General features: G+C 40.3%; 1 protein-coding gene across 1 annotated transcript; it reads right to left on the minus strand.

The window, feature by feature from the left end:
• Positions 1–14,005: 14,005 nt before the first annotated feature.
• Positions 14,006–20,904, minus strand: C1QTNF6 (C1q and TNF related 6). The gene is made up of 3 exons (XM_032221548.1): positions 20,350–20,904; positions 15,704–15,953; positions 14,006–14,688 (listed from the first exon to the last, which is right to left on the minus strand). Exons 2-3 carry the CDS (start codon positions 15,945–15,947, stop codon positions 14,141–14,143), a joined length of 792 nt encoding a protein of 263 aa, XP_032077439.1. The 5' UTR covers positions 15,948–15,953; positions 20,350–20,904; the 3' UTR covers positions 14,006–14,140.
• Between the last annotated feature and the right edge of the window lie 3,644 nt (positions 20,905–24,548).

Below are 24,548 nucleotides of genomic sequence, written 5' to 3' on the forward strand. Positions count from 1 at the left end.
ACCATATATGAAAATATGTAGCATTGAGAGAACCACATCTCCAACATTTGGGTTGTAAATTCAGATACATAGAAGCCAGCTTTTTAGGATCTAAATGCCATCTATAGAACATCTTATAAAATTTTTCTCTCAGGTTTTGAGCTTGTGTAAATTTCACATTTCTTACCCAGATTCTTTCCCATGTATCCAACATTATTGGTTCTTCAATATTTTGAGCCCACTTTATCATACAATCTTTAATTCTGTTTCCGAATCTATCTGTATTAATACATTATATATCCTCTTTATATGCATTGAACTTTGATCTCTTATTTGTTTAAACAGATTATCCTCAACTTGGATAAAACCATTTTTTTGATCTATTTTCCACCTGGCCTGTAATTGCCCGTACTGGAACCATGTTTCAACTACCTTCTCCTCTTTTAATACCTCTAAAGATTTTAGTTGTAGTACCCCCCTTTCCAAAAATCCAAATTTTAAAGGAATGTAGATAAAATCCCCCTAATTAGCTTGTCTTCTTACTTGTTGGACATGATGATGCTACTATTCCTTGTTCCACATTTAAATATATTACCGTAGTGTAATTTCAAAAGAGCTCCTTGCAACCAAATTATGCTCAATGTGAAATGGTCACGAAATAGAAAGAACTGAGGAGTATCTGGACATCCTAAGAAGTGGCATGCATAGTCACAGGGTTACCAACCGTTTTCTTTGAAGATATTTCGTTTCTCATCCGGTTACAGTCGGAGCACCACCAGTGCAGAGCTTGCTCAGGAATGGCAGCAGGCAGGCAGTGGCTTGGTAGTCACGTGTCTGGGTGGGAGTGGTTTGGGGATCGTGTGACTGGGTGGGCATGGCCAATTTAGCCGCCCATTTTGCCAATTTAGCAGTCCATTAAGCAATACACAGCAGCCCCCTTTTCTATTCTTTCTAATACTGCATGAAGTTTTTGCTCTAGGTTTTTTTTACTAGTGGGGAGAGGTTCGCAATGCCTGGGGATTTCTGGGAATTTGTGTCAGAGGCACTAAAATAACCAAGATGATATAAGGTCTACTGCTGCAGCAGGTTGGACTAGATGACCTCTGAGGTCTCTTCCAGCCCTGCTGTGCTGTTTCAAAGCATCCTCTGAAGCAAACCTCTAGTGTCAGGTTTGTGGTCCTTCCTTCCTCTCCTTTTTCTCTCTTTCCTTCCCTTCCTCCCTCTATCCATCCATCCATATCACATTCACCTTCCCTTCCCTTTTCTCTATTCCGTCCCTTCCTCCCTCCCTCCCTTCCACTATTGATTAGCTTAGCCTGAGCAAGGATAGCTAGCCGCACTTTCAATAAGCTCTCAACTCCATGCCAGAGGTTTGCAAACTTGGCAACTTGAAGACTTGTGGACTTCAACTCCCATAATTCTCCAGCCAGCAGAATTGAATTCTGGGAGTTGAAGTCCACAAGTCTTCAAGTTGCCAAGTTTGCAGACCTCTGCTCCAAGCTCTTGGGGATCCCCCAGGATTTCTTTTTTCTTTCTCTCTTGAACCCCCACCCTGCTTTTTTATTCCCAGAGAGTTGCAGGGATGCTTCCTAGTCCCCCCACTCTATTTTGGGCCTTGCAGGCCCCCCTGAAGCCTGCTTGGAGCCAAAATGGGGCTGATGGGGATCCTGGAAGGGGCAAGGGAAGGGAAGGTTGCGAGCCTGGTGGGCATGGTGAGAGTGTGTGTGCAGCAAGCTGTGTGCCGGGGGGGGGGGCGCTAGAGAGACTTGTAGGCAGGAGGAGGCAGGCACCACATGGCAGCTTAGGCAGGGAAGCCACCCAGAAGGTGAGGAGTGACTGGGTGGGGCGGGTGGGTGGAGCATTTGCACTTAAAACAGTCTGCGCATGCGCACAACAGTAAAAAGGGAAAAAATTCATTTTTCCATGAAGATTTTTTTCTGCACATGCGCAGAACAGAAAACCAAGATGGCGACATACCGATACGGTCACGTCTCTGCAGGAGTTACTACCTATTCGCCCGTACTGGACCAAATAGGTAGAAACCCATCTTTGATCTACACGTACAGTGAGGCAAAGACTTTTGGTGGATGGCCTGTTGTCAAGAAGGGCAGTAAATGAGCCACTTTTCTCCAGGAAAAACATCAGGGACAGACTGACATTTTGCAAAAGATCGAGGGATTGGACTGCTGAAGGCTGGCTTTCCATTTTCTCTAACGAATCTCCTTTCCAATTGTTTGGGGCATCCAGAACAAATCTTGTCTGTAGAAGAAAAGGTGAACACTACCATTGATCCTGTGTCATGCCAACAGTAAAGCATCTTGAACAGGGGTTCCGGCAGGCACTCCTGCCGATTTGCTCCTGTGCACTCTGTGCTTTGTGCATGCATGCTTGATGCGCACTGTGTGTGCATGCCCAGTGCAATTAAAATTGTTCTGTGCATGTGCAGAAGCGAAAAGCAAGATGGCGGCCTATGGCGACCAGGAGAACCTGTTTGGGGGCGCGGCAGGCCTGGGTTTCTCCTAGTTTCAACGACCCAGGCCACCAAACCAGTACTGGTTCAGCCGAACCAATTCAAACTGGTAGGAACCCACCACTGATCCTGAGACCATTCATGTGTGGGGTTGCTTCTCAGCCAAGGGAGTGGGCTGACTCGCAGTTTTCCCTAGGAACACAGCCATGAATAAAGAATAATACAAAAACATCCTCCAAGAGCACCAGGAAATTCCCCAGATCTTAATCCCGCTAAGAATGTGGGGTCAATCCTCAAGAGGCTGGTAAACAAACAAAAGCCCGTGAATTCTGACAAACTCCAAGCATTGATTATGCAAGAAGGGGCTGCCATCAGTCAGGATGTGGCCCAGAGTTTGATTGACACCATGCCAGGGCAAATTGCAGAGGTCTTGAAAAGGAAGGGTCAACACTGCAAATATTGACACTTTGCATAAACTTAATGTAATTGTCAATAAAAGCTTTTGACACTTATGCAAATGCTTGTACTTATACTGCACAAAGATTTTCCAACACTGGAGCAGCAGACTTTGTGAGAATTAATAGAATACAATAGAATAGAATACAATAGCAGAGTTGGAAGGGACATTGGAGGTCTTCTAGTCCAACCCCATGCCTAGGCAGGAAACCCTATACCATTTCAGACAAATGGGTATCCAACATCATCTTAAAGACTTCCAGTGTTGGGGTATTCACAACTTCTGGAGGCAAGCTGTTCCACTGATTATCCACTGTTCTAACTGTCAGGAAATTTCTCCTCAGTTCTAAGTTGCTTCTTTCCTTGATTAGTTTCCACCCAATGCTTCTTGTTCTACCCTCAGGTGCCTTGGAAAATAGTTTACCTCCCTCTTGTTTGTGGCAACCCCTGAGATATTGGAACACTGCTATCATGTCTCCCCTAGTCCTTCTTTCTATTAAACTAGACATACCCAGTTCCTACAACCGTTCTTCATATGTTTTAGTCCCCTAATCATCTTTGCTCCTCTCTGCACTCTTTCTAGAGTCTCCACATCTTTTCTACATCGTGGCAACAAAAACTGAATGCAGTATTCCAAGTGTGGCCTTACCAAAGCATTATAAAGTGATATTAACACTTCACATGACCTTGATTCTATCCCTCTGTTTATGTAGCCTAGAACTGTGTTGGCTTTTTTGGCAGCTGCTGCATACTGCTGGCTCATATTTAAATGGTTGTCCACTAGGACTCCAAGATCCCTCTCAGAGTTGCTACTATTAAGGACGGTACCACCTATACTGTACCTGTGCATTTCGTTTTTGTTGCCTAAATGTAGAACCTTACTCTTTTCACTTTTCTAACTTTGTGTCATTCTCAAAACTTTTGGCCAGGATTGTATATGCTGAGATGCAAGTTTTAATAATGAGATTTGCTGCTCCAAGGATATAAACAAGATGTTAGTCTCCCTATAATAGTATGTTTGTCATATGTTAGTAAAGGGCTGGAAATGTTTGTTTTTTTCTCAATGCACTTTGAGAGTTCTTACTGCAGCAATATTTCCCTCCCCTATCTCAGTTGCTTCTAAGAAAAACCAGCCAAGCTAAACATCAAAGTGTAATATAATTAAGGAGGTATTTTTAAGTTTTAAAAATATATTGACCTTTTCAAAAAGTTGTGATGTTTGTTGCTTGAAGAACATTGACGCTCATGTGTGAGCTCACACATTTTGGTTGGCTGCAGTTCTTGGGAGGCAGAGGAAGCGGTGTGGGTGGTGGAGGGTGTTGTGGTCCCCATATGTGTGAACTATAGGCGAGTTTTGGAGTTAAAACAGATAAAAGTGGAAAGCAACTGAATTGTGGTACGAAATGTTGGCCTATCAGCTTGGTGTTTGCATCAGTGACCATTCTGCTTTTTCTTTTAGCAGCTCATCTGGTCACCTCAACCTCCTCCTCCTTCAGCTGCCTATAGGTTTTCTTCTAAAACTCAGAAATAACGGGGGCCATGTTCAAAAATAAGTAATCTATGTGGAGAGGAAAGTTATTTTATGTAACTTATTTATATCTTCCTGGATTCTCTCTAGCCACATTTGGCCAGATTAAGATTCATCTTTTTCAAGCTAACTGTCTGCAGCATTATCGGCTACTATTTGGGTGCTACTTGGAAACAAATATGCAATAATCTGCTTTCTTTGGTATATGCTTCCAACAGTTCCTCCTGGTTATCTGGCTTTCTCAACCCATTGCTTTCCCCAGATGTTTTAGGACAACAGATCCTGGCATGGGAAGAACTTCCATTGCTGTTTTGAACTTAGTATTTACATGCATAACAAGCCATATTGTCAGAATTATTGATGAGTCCAGCAACATCTTTCACTATGTTTATTTACAATGAAGGTCACAGATTGTTTCCACTGCTGGTGGCTAACTCATTTTTTTCTTTTTGTTATTGTATGAAATAGTAATTCCCTATTCTTTATAGCTAAAAGGTTAGTCAATTCTGAAGTGGGTTCAGCTACTTCTTATAGAATACATAACTTTCTCAGAATTCCCCAGGTTCTCTTGAAATTCTGAGAGCCTCAACACATCTTGGGAGTTGGGAGAAGCTGCCTATAGGAATTTGGAATAGGGCTACCTTTCTTCCAAAGTAGGAGAAGGTGATTTTGTGGATGTATCATATTTAGAAGTAGGATATTGGTTATGATGATCCAGCATGTCTGTCTGTCTGTCTGTCTGTCTGTCTGTCTGTCTGTCTGTCTATGTCTCTGTCTCTCTCTCTCTCTCTCTCTCCCTCTCTTTCCCCCTCCCTCCCTCCATCTCTCTATCTCTCTATCTCTAATCTATCATATATCTTAATATATTTAACCAACATTCTAAGACAAAGGAAAACCATACAACCCATGTGGAGCTTGGCTTCTGAGAAAAAATAGAGTAGCTGAAGTTTGGTCTAGAAATTTTGCCTCCAGATAGGATATGGTATTTCAAGGTCTACATTGCAATGAATCACTTAGAGTTGCACCTCCTATATTAACAGAATAGACTGAATGGGATATGCTCTTCATATACTACTTGACTGATATTCCCAGTAACTGGATGTTTATATTTTACTTCTGGTCAGTTGTACAGGCCACTATTACACACACTATATTAGAAAAGATACTCTTCATAAATACAATTTTTTAAAAAAATGATACTGTAGCTATGGATGCAAAGAAGCATTTAGCTCAATGTGGGAATCACTTTATTCAATTCTGTTCAGGTCTGCAAATCATGACAAGATATTACCTTTTTCTTCAAATGGAAAACCATATTAAGAGAGCTTTGTTCAAAGATACCTGGGGTGGAAATATGTGTTAATCTATACTGAATCATTTTCAATCAATATTTGGGTATTTACTGATTATTATATCTTTCTTTTTCTATATAATGCTTTTGTATCCTGCTTTCTTTTTCTTTCCTTAATTTTTGAAAAAAAGAATTAGGATAATTTACACTTTTAAGTGGCTTGGAGGCACCAAATTCAATTCTAGGGCGTCACTCATTTCTAGAACATTTCCTCAATAGACCTGTCTTGCAGACTTTAAAAAGTGTTAGCTTTTATTTATGACTAATAGAAAGGATAAGTTTTTCTGAATGTATTAATTCCAACTTAATTTAAAACACATGTCTCAATTCCTTCATTTTTATTGGTTTTATTATAAAAATTGAATACCATGAAATACCACATTAGCAGCACATGGTAACATACCATAAATAACAACCAGAACATTTTATTTTTATTTATTTATACATATATAAATAAGGCAGTGAAAAGTAAAGTTTCTTCCTCCCTAATTACTTTTAACTATTTTTCAATTAAAGGTCAATTTGTTTCCCCATATCTTCTAGCAGTTGGCTTTCTCTTATTTCATCTCATAGTATGCTTCATGCTATGATTAAATTGGATCAACTACTCTCATATCTTGTATTCTAACTAGCACAACAATAGGTTCTTTATTCTTTCCAGTCTTCAAAAGGAAATTTCATGATTGAAAAGAATTGCAATGCCAGAAAACTTTTTTAAAAGAATATTTTACCCCACCACCAGAATGGGCCTTGCACAAAATTTACCGAGCTTTCCAGATGCATCCTGGGGATGGCTCAAGTTTTGCTTCTGTATCTCTACTTGTTGGTAGAATCAGCATGGTTTTGATTGGTTCCATTCCTACCAACTGCTGCTTGAGGCAATGAATCCATCGCTATGTGGATTTGATAGAATCTGCCATATACTGTAGGTATAATACAACATAATGTATAATGAAAACCCTTCCATTCCCCACTGTCTTGTCAGAGCTGAAGAAGCTTCTTGGATGAGAAGTGAAATATCTTCAAAGAAAAAAACAAGAAAGTCCAGTTGCCTCCTGAAAGAGCACCTTTGGGACTATAATGCAACGTGTTTGAAGGATACTAGATTGGGAAAGGCTGTCCTAAACCATAATATAGCAGTATACTCATGAATTTTTGTAAACATCAAATACAGGTGGTTCTCAGCTTAACAACAGTTTGTTTCTCCAGCTCAGGTACTGCACTGGTTTAATGGAAGAAAAAGAAACACCCAACATTAAACTAGACCCTTTAAAAATTCCCCTTTCAGACAGATGATACATAGAAATGAGAAACTGGATAGATGGACTTATAAGGCCTCTATTCACCATCAAGGCTTTAGTGGGGCATAGTATTTAAGCAGAACCTTCTGTAATGCCTCAACAATGCAAAAGTTCAGTGCTGTGCATAGAGCAATCAATCAAAAACACCCAATTCTTATTTTGTAGAAACTGGCAGTATCTTGATTAGTATCTACTGATTTCTGTTTTCAAGACACAATAATAAAATATAGCATGTTCTTGGTTTGCTTTTGCTACTAAGACAGCAGCAGCAAAAGCAAAATGCAGTAATTTGAGAATAATAAAAAATGACACATTGGCTAGATTTGTGCTTGCAAATTCTAGAGCAGTTCGAGACCAATTTTCCCTTTCTGGATGTGACAATGACTTTGGGGGAAGTCACCTACCTATTTGATGATCTTCTGACCTGGATGGCTAAAGTGGGGAACATAGTACAGGACTAGGTAGGAGTAGAATACAAGGTTGGCAACATAGAAAAGTGTAGTTGTTTTGGACTTCTTTTAGAATCACAGAATTCTTTATTGGCAAGTGTGATTGGACCCACAAGGAATTTGTCTCCAGTGCATAAGATCATAAGAGTACATATAAACAGCAAGTACTAGGTCATAGATCATAATAAACAACCATTGATAAATCATAACAAACCAATAGGAGAAGATAGTGGGACAGATGAGAGGATAAGAAAAGATACATTCCTCAGATATGAAAGGAATCCAATTGTCTTTTATTGCTTTGCAGGATTTAGAAAATAAACTAAGAGGAAAAGGAAGAAAAATGGTGGATCTTTCACTTTCGATTTTTGAAGAATATGTGGTAATGTGTTTTTGTTCCCGTAATAAAGAGACCTACATCGTTGTGGTATACCACTATGCTTTTAGTTGCACACAATTTATTTACCAGGTGCTTTCTTACTGGCTCCTTTAAACTGATGTTGAAACCACAAATCACCAGAAAAGCTGCAATGGTTGAAAAAGCTGGTCCTGAATATGATCAGAATAAGAATTGGAAGGGACCTTGGAGATCTTCCTAGGCTCCTGCTCAAGCAGGCAACCCTATATTATTTCAGACAAAAGGTTTTCCAATTTCTCCTTAAAGCGATCTCTTAAAGCGATCACGCTAAAGCAGAGGTGGCAAAACTTGTGGCGTCATGTTGCTGTCGTGTGATGTTTCACAATGTTTTTCCCCTTAATGGAGCTGGGTTGGGCATCCAGCCTGCAGGCCACCAATTTGACATCCCTGCTCTAAAGCATGCTGGTTGGGGAATTCTGGGAGCTGAAGTCCACTCATCTTAAAATTAATGTTGACAAATTTTACCATAAATGGCAATTTAATTGAACTAAATGGCTCAGATCTGGATACATAAGCCCCTTCTTATATGTACTGTATTATCACCAACTGCGGTATTTGGAACAGGGTACCAAATAATAGAACACGCTTTTAGAATCCATATGTTCTATTAAAAACCAATTTGTTACTGTATTTCATTTTAATTTTTGAACCTCAATTCTCTCAACTCAAAGGCAAGGGCATGATAGTCAAGCCATTACTTCCCCCATTTAGAAACTGTTACTGAGTGGGAGGTTAATAAATCTTATAAGAAAGGTTAAAATTATTCAAAGAATCTGGAACTGATTACTGCCCTAGTAATAGAATATAAGACCAAATAACAATAATGCAGATTGATTAATTAAACATTTTTACATTCTTAATATAAAAAAAGTTTTCTATGAGACCCCAAATTTTACTGAAGCCAAAGAGTTCAGAAAGGGGATATTTTATTTTATTTTTAATCTAAATTATACAATCCTGTTTTTCCACTAACTCTTTAGGATCTATTATAAATCAATATAGATTGAATATTATTTAGACAGAGGGTAGTGGCCCAAAAGACATTTAGCTCAAAACATCAGAACTTTGAGTCCTTCACAGTTGGTTTTTATGTTTTATAATCCCAAAACATTGAGGTTCAGTTCACATTACACTTTTATTTGTGGTTAACCATGATCTATTTATTAATATTTTTAGACTTACATGGCAACTGAAGTATAAACAATATGGCTAAGGATGTGGTACATATACAAATATCAATCAATTTCCTTTAGAATGAAATTAGTGATTAAATTGATTGATTTAATCCCAATGTTATATTTTGGCTTCACAACCCAAAGTCAGACTCTGTCTTCCGATTATATGGGAACATATGAGTACTTGCATGTATGTATTCATCATACTATGTGTAGGAATTATAGTTAAGAATTGCATTATAACTCAGTACTGGAATGCAGCAAGTCTTTACCTTATTGGCTAGAACTCACAACTGGTCTATTATGGATTTTAACAATAGAACTACTATCTTGCCACATGTATTGTGCATATTATACTCACTCCATCGGATCCCTGATCTCGCCATTTTCTAATAGACTTGCTAGAAGTGACAGATGGATAAAATAACTTGAAGAAGACAGCCAATCCAGACTGTTCTTGAGATAGCCGTGTTTGGCCTACATTAGGTGTAAAAACCTAACCACTTCTCTTCCAAGAAGCACTTTTTTTTTCAAAAACTACCTCTGTATGTAGATTTTTATTAGATCAAAAACCTGTAGGAAAGAGGAAACCACACAACGGGGTCAATATTTAGGGCCAAAATAAGCACATTACCACCAGACACATCTTGCATAAATAACATGTTCAGTTTCTTGAATGTTGAAAAGACAGTTGACCTACCTATCATCTTATCCCATCCCATATCATTTATTTTATACAATTACAGTGCCACCTCAATTGCAGGACTCTGGTGGAATGGATGGATAAAGGGAAAGGGAGAGGGAGGTTAAGACACCATGCTAGAGACTGTGTCCTGCCTTAGGCACAAGCCCAGCTTGGACCAACTGCTCTCTGTCAATCCTAGGAAACAGGTAATGGCAAACTAATTAAGTCAAGGAGTCAAGACAAGTCATGTATATTTGATGCTAAAAATCAAACCACCTATTCTACCTATTTTATATAGGTAAAAAGAATAAATATACATACATAGTGGGATTGCCAGTAGCATATCTGATTTCAAACAAAGCACAACTCTTAGCTGGAGCCTATGACAATTTTGGTTCTTCAAAAAAGAAAGAAAAAGTTTATTAAAATAAAGCATGTTTTCCTAATGCTTTTATTTTCTAACATTTAATACATTGATTGTAAGTCTTAATATGGCATGAGTTGTACATGACAATAAATTTCACTAGTACTTGGACTGAGATTTGTTAAAATTCCAGAAAAGGCATATTCATTTCAATATGTGCTGAAGAAAAGGAAAGTGGGGCATTCATTGCATTTTCACATAAAAGCTCCCATTTTCTATAAATTTTCATTTTATGAAGTGATGAATATTTTTCAGCATTTGCAAGCTGTACAGAGAACACCGATTCTCCATGCATCCTACTTAAGAACAGTATTGTAAGGACTTTCCCACAAATGGGCAGCAGCTGAATTTGTACACAAGTGCTCAAAAATTGAGCATATCTCCTGTTTTTGAATATTGCTAACATTTTGCTACAAAGGCTGTATGATATGACGGAGAAAGAAATCTACACAAAATCATAAGCTAGACTTTTTCCAATAGTTTTCCTAATCAAAATACCAATTCACCGCAAATGTACTACATCTGTGTGTAGTTGTGGGAGAATTCAGGGACTTATTTCTCCCTTTGTAGCCCTTTTGTAGACACTGGACACTACCAAAGGGCAAATACATAAGAGATTTTTACACATGATCAGAAACTTAGGCAAAGCAAGCCACATTTGAGGATGCTTCCAACTAGATAACACCTAGTAACTAGTAATCAAATCATACTATCTTCTTTTCCATCTTTTCAGTTCCTGCAAGGTGCCAGTGCACTGAAAGGGGATCCCTGGAGTGTTTGATGACAAATGGAAATTGTTATTATTCTCATTTTCCTCATGCCTTAAACACTCTTTTCATAGTACGTGTAATGGCTTTCTCCCATCAGTCTGCATGCTGGTTTTCCTATATTTTAGAAATATTTCCATCAAAAGTGTCATTTGTACTCTTCCCAGGGATGCTAAAATCTTGTAATAGAAAATCTTTCTCATAGAGAAAAAAAGCCCCACGAAGAAAAGGACAACTCAAAGTGCAATCAAGAAGTTTTAATATTTAAAAGATATACACATATACACACATACACACAAAGCATTGTTTGATGATTTCCACAAAGCACCATAAATTCCATAGGCTTTCCTGTTTCTCTTATCTCCAGCATATCTCCCAGCAAATTCAAAATATTTTTTTCAAATTTTGCATCAAAAAGGTCTCATTAGCACCAAGAATGATAAAGGTTTTATATAGCACCAAAAAGTAGGCCTATAGCCTCATAAAAACTATACACAAACTTTGTCCTTGTAACATTAGACGCTGCTTCCCAATAGAAGCACTTGAGGGAGTTCTGCTGAGACAGGAATGGAGGCAAAGGCTCAAAGAGTTCAGTTCTCACATCTGGAAGCAATTCAGTCCTAGAAATTCTGGTTGTTCCCTCTGGAGACACAGGGACGCCATGTGTTGCATATAGCCAACAGCTGGTTTTTAAAACTACTACTTTGCAGAGAGCAGGAATTCAGATTGTTATGCAATCAGCTATAGCTTTCCCTGTATTACAAAAACAGGCATCCTGATACTTCCCATAGCTTGCCTTACAAGGTTACCCACTGGGTCAAAATAAAAAAAAATGCATGTTCTGTCTATTTCTCTTTTTTAAAAAAAAATAAACTGAGAAGCTCTTGGTTTGCAATTGCCTGTGAGTGGAATAGGCAGCAAATGCATATAGCAGGGTCTGTGAATCTTCCCCATCTATACACAAAAAACCACAGTGCATTGTGATAGAAATTCTTCAGCATCTAAGTCAGTGGTGGGATTCAAATAATTTAACAACTGGTTCCCTGCCCTAATGATTTCTTGCAACAATCAGTTCACCAAACTGCTCAGAAACTTAACAACCGGTCCCGAAGTGGTGCAAACTGGCTGAATCCCACCACTGATCTAAGTCACATTTTAGGAAGTGCTCAGTGCTTTACTTAAAGCAATCTTCCCCAAACTTGCATCTCCAGATATGTTGAACTGCAACAGATGCAGTAGAGGTTATAATCCTGCCTTATCTGCAAGGTATCAGGTTGGTAGAAGATGATCGATATCCTGACCACAACACTGTAAGGTAGGTCAGCATTTAACACAGATAAGCAGTGATTTGGGGAATAAAGGGATACGTGTCATCTAACTTATACTTAATGGCAGAATGGAAATTGGAATAGATAGGAAAAGAAATGTGCCTTTATATCCTCTTGAACAATTGTGATTTATCCTGATGTGATAGAGAGAAAAAATTCTAGATGGACACTTCTGGATGGAAGGTTAAGTTTTAGATCACTCTTTGAATGACAGCATAGATAATTCTTCCAAATGTTCGATCCCCCAAACAGCATATTTTGCACTCATTTGATGGTTACTCTTGGGAGAGCAGGGGAATGGAAAACTAAGGAAAGAGGAGAATAAAATGCTGTTTCCTGGAAGAGGGTATGCTGGATTTTGAATGACTATGCACTTTGCCATATTTTATTGCAGGTCTCATGTGAGAATCAAAAGGTAAAAGTTCCCCCTAGAAACTCTTCTCTTCATGTTTTTCCATCCTTGGAGTAGCCTATTTCTTTTGTAGCTTTAGCAAGAGAATGCTCCATATGTAGAAATGGCATTTGCTTCCCTCAATGAGAGAAGCTGATATGCAAGCCACTTGTATCTTTCTTTTGCTTATAATTCCTTGGGATCCTTTGCCCTTACAATAAATAGTTTCCCCAACTAACCAGTAGTGGCTGCACAGCATCTTAAGCTTGAAGGGGGAAGATACTTCGGAGCATGGGGAGCAACATATAGCACATGTTGGAAATATCTTAAAACAGCAACATAGAAATGCAGTTGCAGCATAATCTCTGGAATAGATCTCTTAGGTTTAACAAGTTACTGCCAGGGGCTGGGTAGAAATTCTTCAAAGAATTTATCCCTTAGAATCTGAAGCCCTGCCCTGCTCCAATCACTAATTCTATCACGAGCCATTATGTCAGATCACAATGATAGTAAAGGAAACCCCACTGATTAATTTGCCCACATGATGGCCTTAGTGTGATCTGCCTATGGGAAAGTCTGTAATATCAATCTAGGTCAGTTGAAGGAAAATGGATCCTGCTGTAATATGTTTATAGATTTGCTGGGATTCAATCAATTACAATATAATTTTAGGCACCAGCATGGAACCTCTTTAGGAATCTTCTGATTTGGGGGATAAATTAGAAGCATTATTTCTACTCTTTTGCCACCCGGGATAAATCCTAACCCTGCATATGTTTAACATAGTGATGGAAGAGATCCCTACAGCGTTATACAGTGTACTGCATGTCCATTAGACAGATGCACAGATCACAGTTACATTTGCCAACCTTATAGAACATTTACAAAGGTAAATTTTGTGAAGGTGATGGCAACTATCAGTCATACAAGGCTTCTCACCAGGAATTCTTAGCAAACAGAAGAGGGCTGTCAGGCACCTACATGTGGTTTGTAGATTTGTAGATAAGATACGGTAACTTATCTCACTTGAAGTACCTCAAAGAGTTTATCTCATGTAAACAATCTAAATTAGAACATTCTGCTTAGGAAGTGTTATGTCCAAACAAAGATGTTTACAAAATGATTCTGAGTTAGCAGGTACAGAAATTTCATGAGGCTTAGGATTTTCAGCCCGTACCTTACAATCACATCTAGTATTGAGAAGGACACATAAATCAGCAAAACTTTTCTGGAGGGTCTTTTTGTTTGACCCATGAATATTTTTTCCCAGTTGGCATTCTCAAAAGAAAATAAAAGGTTTTTTTTTCAGTGCTCTCTCTGTTTTCAGATCTGTTGGTCATTTTCTGTATTATTTGCAGACGTTCACAGGAAATCAAGAGGATGTTGAGAGGTTGAATTTGTGCTTTGGAGGGAAACAGCTATTCAAGACTGGGCTTGATCAAATAACCACTGAAAGTGATGTAGACATCCACATCGTCACTGTAGATGGCGTTGTCACGCTGTCGCTTGTAGAGACGCACCCAAACCTCATCGTTCTCCCGTAGCTCCAGCATCAAACTCTGGCTTTGCATGATGCTGCGGTCACTGGGCTGAGCATAGAGAATGACTTCCTCTTGGTCATTCCGCATGACGTGCATGTAGGTCTCCTTGAAATTCCAGGTGTGGACGTTGAGACTGAAAAAATACAGGCCTGCCACGTAGCAGTAGAACTTACCCTTAAACATGTCAAAGTGGCTATAGAGGTTCACAAAGACAGTGTCAAAGATCAAAGCCTGGTAGCCTTCATTGCTGTGGAGAGCCTTCTTCCGGCCCACTGAGAAAGCTGCATACTGGTGCTTGCAGGGATCTCCAGGTGCCCCCATTTGTCCCTTGCTGCCCTTTGGACCCTGGTGTCCCCGATCACCAGGGGGTCCCTCTTTGCCCCATTTACCAGGAATTCCAGTCTCTCCCTGGTCTCCTTTTTCTCCTGTGGAAAGAAGGAGAGGAAAGGAAAAAAGAAAGAAAGGGAGAAGCTGTGTAAGACAACCATTGCTTGTGGGGGCTCCAAAATCCACTCTTACAATGTAATTTCATTCCTGCGTAGCATCTCTAGCAACCATAATTAAAGAATAGTACAAAATTCCAGAAAGGGAGATGGAACATAGGGGTGATGCAGGATATAATACCTGTGTTTCCCCAAAAATAAGACAGGGTCTTATTTTCTTTTGACCCCCAAAATAAGCGCTTGGTCTTATTTTCAGGGAGGTTTTTTTTTTTTTGAGGTACAGGAGACGGCGAGCATGGTCACCTCATGGCTGCTGATGTGTTGCAATATTTTTAGGGAGGGCTTATTTTCAGGGGAGGGCTTGTTTTAGCACATGTGCTCAAAAGCCCAATTGGGCTTCTTATCCAGGGAGGTCTTATTTTCAGGGAAACAGGGTAGAACATGTGGCAACCAATCCTGTCCTAAGGAGGATGCTTGAATGACCCAGATGGAGAAAAATTTTAAGTTTAACCTGTATCTAAGTAAAACATACAGGCTACACTTTCTGTAACAGGCCTTTGTTTTATCTGTATTAAATGTGCTTTAATTTTGTCTGAAGAAATTGCCTGTTTTGGTCGCCATCTGTGCTAACTGTAGACTTTTTAACCAAATGAAACTTTATAGCAGAATTTTCCAAGTTGTCACTCCAGATGTTTTGGACTTATTTCCCAACAAGTTTGGCCATTGCAGCCGAGGGATATATGACTAAAGGTTTAATGTGGTTAATTATTCCTTCCCTAAATAAACATTTCCATGGTGGTTGACAGTTATTGGCTTGGGAAAGATGATGTGCATGCCTTTAGCACAATAATATACATGATGATTTACTAAGGCAAATAAACAAATCACAAGATCCTGCCAGGGAAGTTTCCAATTTGATTTAGGTAAAGAGATGAAGTGAGGAGGAAACCACGAGAAGGTAGCATGAGTCAGAAAGTAACAGATGATAATAGCTTACCTTTCAGAATTGTGATGTTGATATATGGACGAACTTCTGGCATTACGAATGGCAAAGCTTGAGGTCTGTCTGTACCAAGACTGGCTTCAGAGGAGCCAGGGACATCTAGAGAATCACAACATCTCTTGCAACCATTCAAGCTGGTAGGGACTTCTTGCTGGCCAAGCTCTTCACTGGGAGCCCCAAGCACAAAGAATGGGAGCACAAGGAAAGCCAGGGGCATGCTGATTTGGAGGATTTTCATTGTGAACTGCAAGGAAAAAAAAATAGTGAAAAGGATTGGACACCAGAATGGAGCTACTTTTTTCTCTGAGAACTGTTCAGAAATAATAAGGAAGGCAAGCAAGCAAGCAGAATTCCCTTGCCACTGAAGATTTACAGTGACCAGCTTCATCCCAAAATAGCCGGCTGAAAATCGATTAGTTCTGATATTTATCTTTGTTTAACACATGAGAAATAGTCATTTATCCCACTACAATATGCCAATCAAGGGGAAATGTTTTGTGCCACACCAAACAACTATTCTGTGAATGGCTAATATCGCTACAAGTAGCATGCCCCAACTGAACTCTTTACATTTCATTTCCCTCTGATTATCTATGGAGATTCTCAGTCATATCCAGGTCATGGTAGTCTCAAAGGTGCTTTTTCAAAAGGCAATTGGACTTCCTTGGGGAAGACATTTCGCTTCTCCTCTAAGAAGCTTCTTCAGTTTTGACTCTGTTCAGAACTGAAGAAGCTTCTTGGATGAGAAGTGAAACAACTTCCTCAAGGTAAAACAATGTCCAGTTGCCTTTTGCAAAAACACCTTTTGAGATTTCCTTCTGATCATTCGTTTTATTGTTCTTACTTCCCAGCCACTAATAATGCTCCCTTTGGATAACACTCAAAGCATCTATGAGTTCAAAATGTTGTAGAGGTAATCCTCAACTTACAGCAATTCATTTAATGATAGTTCAAAGTTACATTGGTCTCAGAAAAAGAGACTTATGACTTGTCCTCAAAGTTATGACCATCACACCATCCCCTTGGTTACCTGATTATAATCTAGGTACTTGGTAACCAATTCACATTCAAAATTATTGCTATATTTTAATTGGGTCACATCATTGTGATTTGTGAACTTCCTTGCTGGCTTCTGACAAATAGGAAGCCAGATTTACTTCACAATCATGATTCACTTAACAGTCATGTGATTTGCTTAATGACCACAGGAACAATGATAACAGAATTGGATCCAGTCATGTGATAATTCGCTTAACAACCTCATTTCTTAGTGAACAAAATTCTGGTCCCAACTGTGGTCATAAGTCAAGGACTACTTATACTTTAATAAATGTATTGATTCTAGAATTTAATTTGGGAGGAAATAAAAAACAAATAAATTCCTTTTGTACAGACAATTTCTGTCTCCATTCTGTAAAAGTTATTAATTGATGCTGTGATGGAAGGGAAAATGTTTATTCCTCAGTTGTACAATACAGATCACAAGGTGATCTATAAACAAGTTATGTCTTATGGTAAATGAAGCTGACTGTAAAACTGATCCCTTTAGGATGAGTGTTTTTTCCTTCCATTTCTCTGAATGGAAATAGAAATGTAAGATGAAAAAACTATATTGGTAAAAATATCTCTAGCATTTACACCAAAGATCCAGTACTGTCAAAATCATTTTCTATTATTTCTGCAAAGCCTTCTGATTTCCCTTGCCATATCTAGCTTGTTGAGGCAGTCTCCAAAAATTGGATGCAATTGAACAGAAGAAAATAATATATTGTTTTGGCCTTACAACTGACTGTCTGTAAATAGTTTAGCTACAGAAATCCATAAAATGAGCAGTTATCATTTTTAGCTATAGTGCTGTTTTAAAGTAAGCAATCCCTGAATTGTGCTCAATTCCTAGTAAAAAGCATGTACATTTCCATATAGTTTTCTTGATAGTATGAAAGCAGATTGCAACAACCTTCTTCAAGGACTGGATTGGGTTACTGGTTTTTTTCCTTTAGGTTTGCCCAGGGTAGTCCTCAACCCTAGAGTTAATCTCTTTTTCCAAGTATTGATCATGCTCTTCCCTTACTTACCTTTCTAAGATCAGCCAAGATCACCTTGATGTTACTGCCCCCTAGTTCCCATCAACAGTTTTTAATTAAAGCTGTCCTTAAACAATTAACTTGTTTCACTGTCCTTTACCCTCACTTTAACCTGTATTTTAATTAAAGCCATGATAATATCTAGATTTCAATCTCTTCACTTTGATGACTTAAGCCCTGCTACATTTTTTCAGTGCTTTTGTGAAGGTAGTTGTCCTTGGAAGGAAGTCCTAATGAAACAGCTGAATAGGAAGTAACTAAAATATTGATTACTGGTGAAGAGAAGATGGGAAAATAGTAGCCCAAATGTCCTTAAACAACATTACTATCCTTAAATCAATGTCATTATTTAAATTAAAAGATTACATTAAAATATTTTGAAATAGAGCAAAAACTTATTTGGAGTGGTTTCTCCTCAGGTTATCTCTGTGGTAAGTTGCTTACCTACTAAAGGATGCAGTTTGTTGTAATTTTTCAAACAGGGCTTATCCATGTGACTATCATGTGGCATTAAGATGAGTCACTTACTGTTTCGGAACATTATGGCACCATAGTAGTGCAGTAGTTAGAATGCAGTATTGAATGTTAACTCTGCCCACTGCCAGGAGTTCAATCCTCACCAGCTCAAAATCGACTCAGCCTTCCATCCGAGGTGGGTAAAATGAGGACCCAGATAGTTGGGCGCAATTTGCTGACTCTGTAAACCACTTAGAGAGGGCTGTAATGGCAATGGCAATGGCAGTTAGACTTATATATCGCTTCATAGGGCTTTCAGCCTTCTCTAAGCGGTTTACAGAGTCAGCATATTGCCCCCACAGTCTGGGTCCTCATTTCACCCACCTCGAAAGGATGGAAGGCTGAGTCAACCTTGAGCCGGTGAGATTTGATCCGCCGAACTGCAGCTAACAGTCAGCTGAAGCGGCCTGCAGTACTGCACTCTAACCACTGCGCCACCTCGGCTCTGTAAAACACTGTGAAGAGTCTAAATGTTATTGTTATTTCTCCATAATCAGACCTTCATCTTGCTGTAGCCCACTACCGATGTTGGGCTGAGGCATTTTGATATCAAAGTATTTGATTTTCCCTTTTGTAACAAGGTTAATACCTCCTACCTCCCCTATGGATTGCAATTCGCATAGTGGAGATGGTTTTGAATCATGCCTAGGGGGTGTGTTGCTGCAAAAGTAGGGCTAGGTCTCCCATGAGCCCACTTTCCTCACTGTTCTGGTGGCTGGAATCTGACTTCACAATTAGGCTGCCTGCTATATTCTGCAGGAACTCCTGGCCTTCTAACCTTCACAAGACTTTATTATTATTGTATATCTTTATCTATTGGCCCTAGTTGCTCTTCCCATATCATTCTCAGTTATGCCTCTTTGTGTTCTACTGCAATCTTTCTCAACCTCAGCAACTTAAAAAACACATGTAGAACAACTTCCAAATTTCCCCAGCACAACTTAAGATGCATGACCTTCAATTCCTGGAAGTCCCCAGCCCGTATGCTTTAAGATATGAGGACTCCAATTCCCAGAATTCTCCATGCTGGGAAGTTTTTGGAGTTTGAAGTTCACTCATCTTATCACTGAGGTTCCCCCCACCCACCCACCCTCTGCACCACAGATGGTATTCAGCAGGTTCTAACCAGTTCTGGAGAACCAATAGCAGAAATTTTGAGTAGTTCGGAGAACTGGTAAATACCAACTCCCCCATCTATTCTCTGCCTCCCAAATCCCAGCCGATTGGGAGGAAATGGGGATTTTGCAGTAACCTTGTCCTGGAATGGGGTGGGAAAGGAGATTTTACAGTATCCTTCCCCAGCCACGCCCACCAAGCCACGTCACGCCCACCAAGCCACGCCCACAGAACCAGTAGTGAAATATTTTGAAGCCCACCACTGCTCTGCACCACTCAAGATGCACCTGAGGAGAATCCCACGTATGACATCTACAACAATTTGGTCAGTTCCGAGAGGTGCACAATGGGGACCCAAATAACGGGAACCCCAATAAGACGCCAGTGGATAAATCTGCCCTTATTTTATATCGCAACGTTGTTGTTTGTGCTCGTGTAGGGATACTGTAAGTAACTGTGAACCTAATAGTCCCTTTTAAGAAGGCGACCTTCTGAGACGCTATAAAGCAGGAGTCCCCAAACTTGGCAACTTTAAGGATTGTGGACTTCAACTCCCAGAATTCTGGGAATTGAAGTCCACAAATCTTAAAGTTGCCAAGTTTGAAGACCTCTGCGCGAAAGAGTTGCTTTCTGTCCCGGGATGAAGCCATAACCCCTTTCTTCACTCTGGAAAAAATCGGCGAGCGCTCCGGAAAGAGCAGAGCTACGCGGGTTCACCGAAGTAGTGGAGGGGGGGGGGGTAGTTGGCAGATATACAGCACCCCGACGGGGGGGGGGGAGGACAGGAGGGACGCCGAAGCCGGGTTGCATTTGATCACTGGCGACTAGACAAAGTCGGGAGGGGAAAGGAAGGGAGGAAGATGAAGAGGATTGCAATCTGCAGTGAGGTCCCCCTAACTCAGTGCAACAACCCGGGAGACTCACCCCAGTGGAGATGCGCGTCGCCGCAGGTCCTTACAGCAAACCGTCTCTGTCCCTCCGCTGGCTGCTCAGTCCCTTCTGCGCATCGGGTGACCTCTGCTCGCGAAGTGCTCTGCCTGGGGGTTTCTTCAACAGCTTCTTGCTGGCACACAGGCGCCTCCAACCACCGAGCCCGCCTAGGAGAGACTCTATTCTTTCGCGCTCCCTTCCCTTTTCTCCCCTCTTCGGGCTCCGCATGGTGTTAGGTTTCGAGCGCCGTTAACTCTTTCCTCGGCGATAGGAGCCGTTTTCTCTCTTCCCCGCTCGCCCGCTTTCTCTCTCTTGCGCCGTCCCTTTACTCTCTCTTTTGGGATGGACGGAACCCCGATAAAAGGCGCTACGAAGAACTCTTAGTCCAGGAATGACTCCTCCGTAGTTAACGAGAAGTTGGTCCCAGGTAGCGGAGAACAGGATGGCAATTGTCGTTGTGTGTAACCAACGGAGCAAATGGTTATTAGCGATTATTAAAGGTAAAGGTTCCCCTCGCACATATGCGCTGGTCGTTCCGACTCTAGGGGGCGTTTCAAAGCCGAAGAGCCAGCATTGTCCGAAGACATCTCTGTGGTCATGTGGCCCGCATGACTAAACGCTGAAGGTGTATGGAACGCTGTTATGTTCCCACCAAAGGTGGTGCTTATTTTTCTACTTGCATTTTTACATGCTTTTGTGCTGCTAGGTTGGCAGAAGCTGGCACAAGTACGGGGAGCTCACTCCGGATTCAAACCATCGAACTCCCAACCTTTCTGATCTCAGCATCTTAGCCACTGAGCCACCGTGTCCCTTGCCAATTATTAGCAATTAGCAAATTATTAGCAAGGGGGGGAGGAAAAAAAAACTAGGCTGAGATGTTTATTGCCACCTGATGTTATAGACAACTTCACTAATCAATAAAGGGCACCATTTGTATATCAAGGTTGAAATGAGGTATCCTTGGTGCTCTCTGAGCTTGTTTGTTTACTTGCAGATGTTTCATTGCCCAAACTAACATCAGATGACGATAATGCCTAGTTTGGCAAGAAAGCAAGCTTGGAGAACACCAAGGACCCCTAACTTTTCCAATCCTTAACCACATGGATGATGTTCGGAGATGATAGGAGGGATATCCAGATGCATTTGTGGACACAAGGTATGGGTCCCATGAATAAATAACCATTTATTCATGGGCCCCATATCAGCAATGGGCAAGTTTGAAGCCCTGGGCTGTGTGGCCTCACCATCTATTTCTTGCAGATACCCCAAACTCTTGTAGTCACAGTTGCTGTGAAAGCCAACCAATCTTGAGCAGAGAGGGCCACATGAGAATTGTATTGCACAGTTTGAAGTAGGCTTAGTTAAGAGCAAAATATATACCTCCCCCATAAAACCAAAATATCCTATCCAATAGGCAACATAAGAGCCCAGCTAATCCAGTCCGACTAAAATGTTACCTATCAGTACTTGTCCTGATACAGAAAGATATGCCCAAGGCCATAGTAGTGCTGCGGTAGCATGATGTGCTACAATTGGTAACATCTATAAGTCACCTACAAATAGGCAAAATGGGATAGGAGTAGATAAAACGTGCTGGTACCCTAAAAAGAAGGAAACAAAAAAATCCCCCATGAAAAGCAATGTGTCATCTGAAGCTTTGGACAACTTGTAATGCTACATTGGTAGCAGAACCACCATCCACAGATGGCAATGTCCAGCTATTGTATGGTTTAAAATGACCTTCAGTGAGCTACACAACTAGCGGGAGAAGAAGAAAACACTACTTTAAAATTGGAATATCTCAAGATGGTTTTACGTAGCCTCGGCTGTGGGCGTAGAGGAGGCCAAGTTAACATTTGACTTTGGCCTTATGAAATGGCATTATGGGGGCATGTTTCTGCTCTGATTAGAGCAATGTTTCTCAACCTTGGCAACTTGAAGATATGTGGACTTCAACTCCCATAATGTTACAGCTCTGGAATTCTGGGAGTTGAAATCTACATAACTTTGAGTTGTCAACGTTGAGAAACATGTCTTAGAAGAAGCAAGGGGAATGCATACACTTTCCCAATGGGATCTTTACCTTTTCCCATATATCCTTTGGTTTCCAAACCTAATATACACTTGTTAAATTGAATATTCTGTTTCTTGTTGTTGTTAGTTCCAAAGTCATGTCCAATCCATCGTGACCCCATAGACAAGACCCCAGGCCTTCCTGTTCTCTACCATCCTCTGGAGTCCATTTAAGCTCATGCCTACTGCTTCGGTGACTTCCTCTAGCCCCCTCATTCTCTGTCGTCCCCTTCTTCCCTCAATCTTTCCCAGCATTAGGCTCTTCTCCAGTGAGTCCTTCTTTCTCATTAGGTGGCTAAAGTATTTGAGTTTCATCTTCAGGATCTGGCCTTCTAAAGAACAGTCAGAGTTGATCGCTAAGACTGACTGGTTTGATCATCTTGCGGCCAAGGGACTTGCAGGAGTCTTCTCCAGCACCATAGTTCAAAGGCCTCAATTATTTGGCACATTCTGTTGCTTACTGATATGTTTTCATCTGTTTCCTCTAATGCCAGATTTTATTGTGATGATTTCATATAGTCCCAGTGGTCAATGGTTGGCTGGGAATGTTAGGGACTATAATCCTAACTCACGGGTTTGAAACGGCTGATATATAAAGAAGTATTTTAATTGAAAGAATTTTGGCTGCTGAAGCCACAGAAATATTCCTTGTTCCCATCTTCATTGTTTGATACTCTTTTTCCGTGCTGGCTTTCTGTAAGCAGACAAAAGGGAAATAAATACATATAGCAATAGCACTTAGACTTGTATACTGCTTCATAGTGCTTTTAAAGCCCTCTCTAAGCAGTTTACAGAGTCAGCTTATTGCCCCCAACAATCTGGGGCCTCATTTTACCCACCTCAGAGGGATAGAAGGCTGAGTCAACCTTGAGCCTGATGAGATTTGAACTGCCAAACTACAGCTAGCAGTCAGCTGAAGTAGCCTGCATTACTGCACTCTAACCACTGTGCCACCTCACATATAGTTGTCGGCTATTTCTGGTTATTTGCAGTGACCATGATTTATGTCATTTTTGTCAAAACCCAGCATTTACTTCCAGGTTTTGGCAACTTCCAATAAAGAATCAGGGATTCACTTCATGACCATTGCAAAAATAGTTATAAAATCAGATCAGAAACACAACCTGCTGTAGGACCACTGTGACTTATGAGTGTAATGGGCATGCTCCATTATGATCATAAACTGAAAACCACCTATAAGTTTCAGATATACACCAACTTGGGTATTCCTCCCCTCCAATCCTAACTCCAAGAATTCCCATTAACAATATAAAAATAATAAGCAAAAATGTGAACTTTGCTCTGGTCTGTCTGACTTTCTTGTGGTGGTTGAAAGATCAAGGGGCATACAGTTGTTTCAGATTATAGCCGCATTATAGACCCACTGAATCTTTCTTTCTATATATCTAAAAACAGCTGTATGTGTGTATGTTCTAACATAACTCTGGAACACCTCGAGCAATTTCAACTAAACTTGGTACACAGATGACTTACTCTCTGGAAACAAATACTGTGGGAGTAAGACACCCCTAAAATGCCTCAGAGTGTGTTTGCTGTTAAGATTGCTTGTTGTGCCTTAAAATGACTTCTACTGTACTGCCGTAAAATGGCTTCTATTGTGCAGCTCAGTGGAGTTGCCATAGTAATGACTTCACAGTACTCCACAAGGGGGCTCCCTCTGGTAAGGGAGAATCTCCAACATTAGAAATTACATTTGGTCCGGACACTTTTCCACTATAAATAAATACCCTGGCAACGCCGGGTTATCGGCTAGTAGAAGATACAGTAAGTATAGGAATATACTTATAGGTATCCTGCACACAGCTACTTTTCAAAGACAGTGTTAGCCATTTAATATATTTGCTGTATGGGATGGGACACTTTGTGGGATGTTTTGCATCAGTTTCAGATAACAAAATATAATTTGGCTAGTTTTGACTGTTCTGCCCCTTGACTTGAAAGCAGCACATTTGCTAGGCTGCTTCTGGATGTACAAAGTCTCTTGCCAGCTGCAGGGAACAGTGGGTCGACTTTTATTTATTTTGGCTTTGTTCTCTTTCATTCTGGCAATTAAAGAACGTGAGGAAAAAAATCGATCAGCTGGCAATCAGAGTTTAACT

The sequence above is a fragment of the Thamnophis elegans genome, chromosome 7, assembly GCF_009769535.1.
Source record: "Thamnophis elegans isolate rThaEle1 chromosome 7, rThaEle1.pri, whole genome shotgun sequence".
Classification (NCBI taxonomy): domain Eukaryota; kingdom Metazoa; phylum Chordata; class Lepidosauria; order Squamata; family Colubridae; genus Thamnophis; species Thamnophis elegans.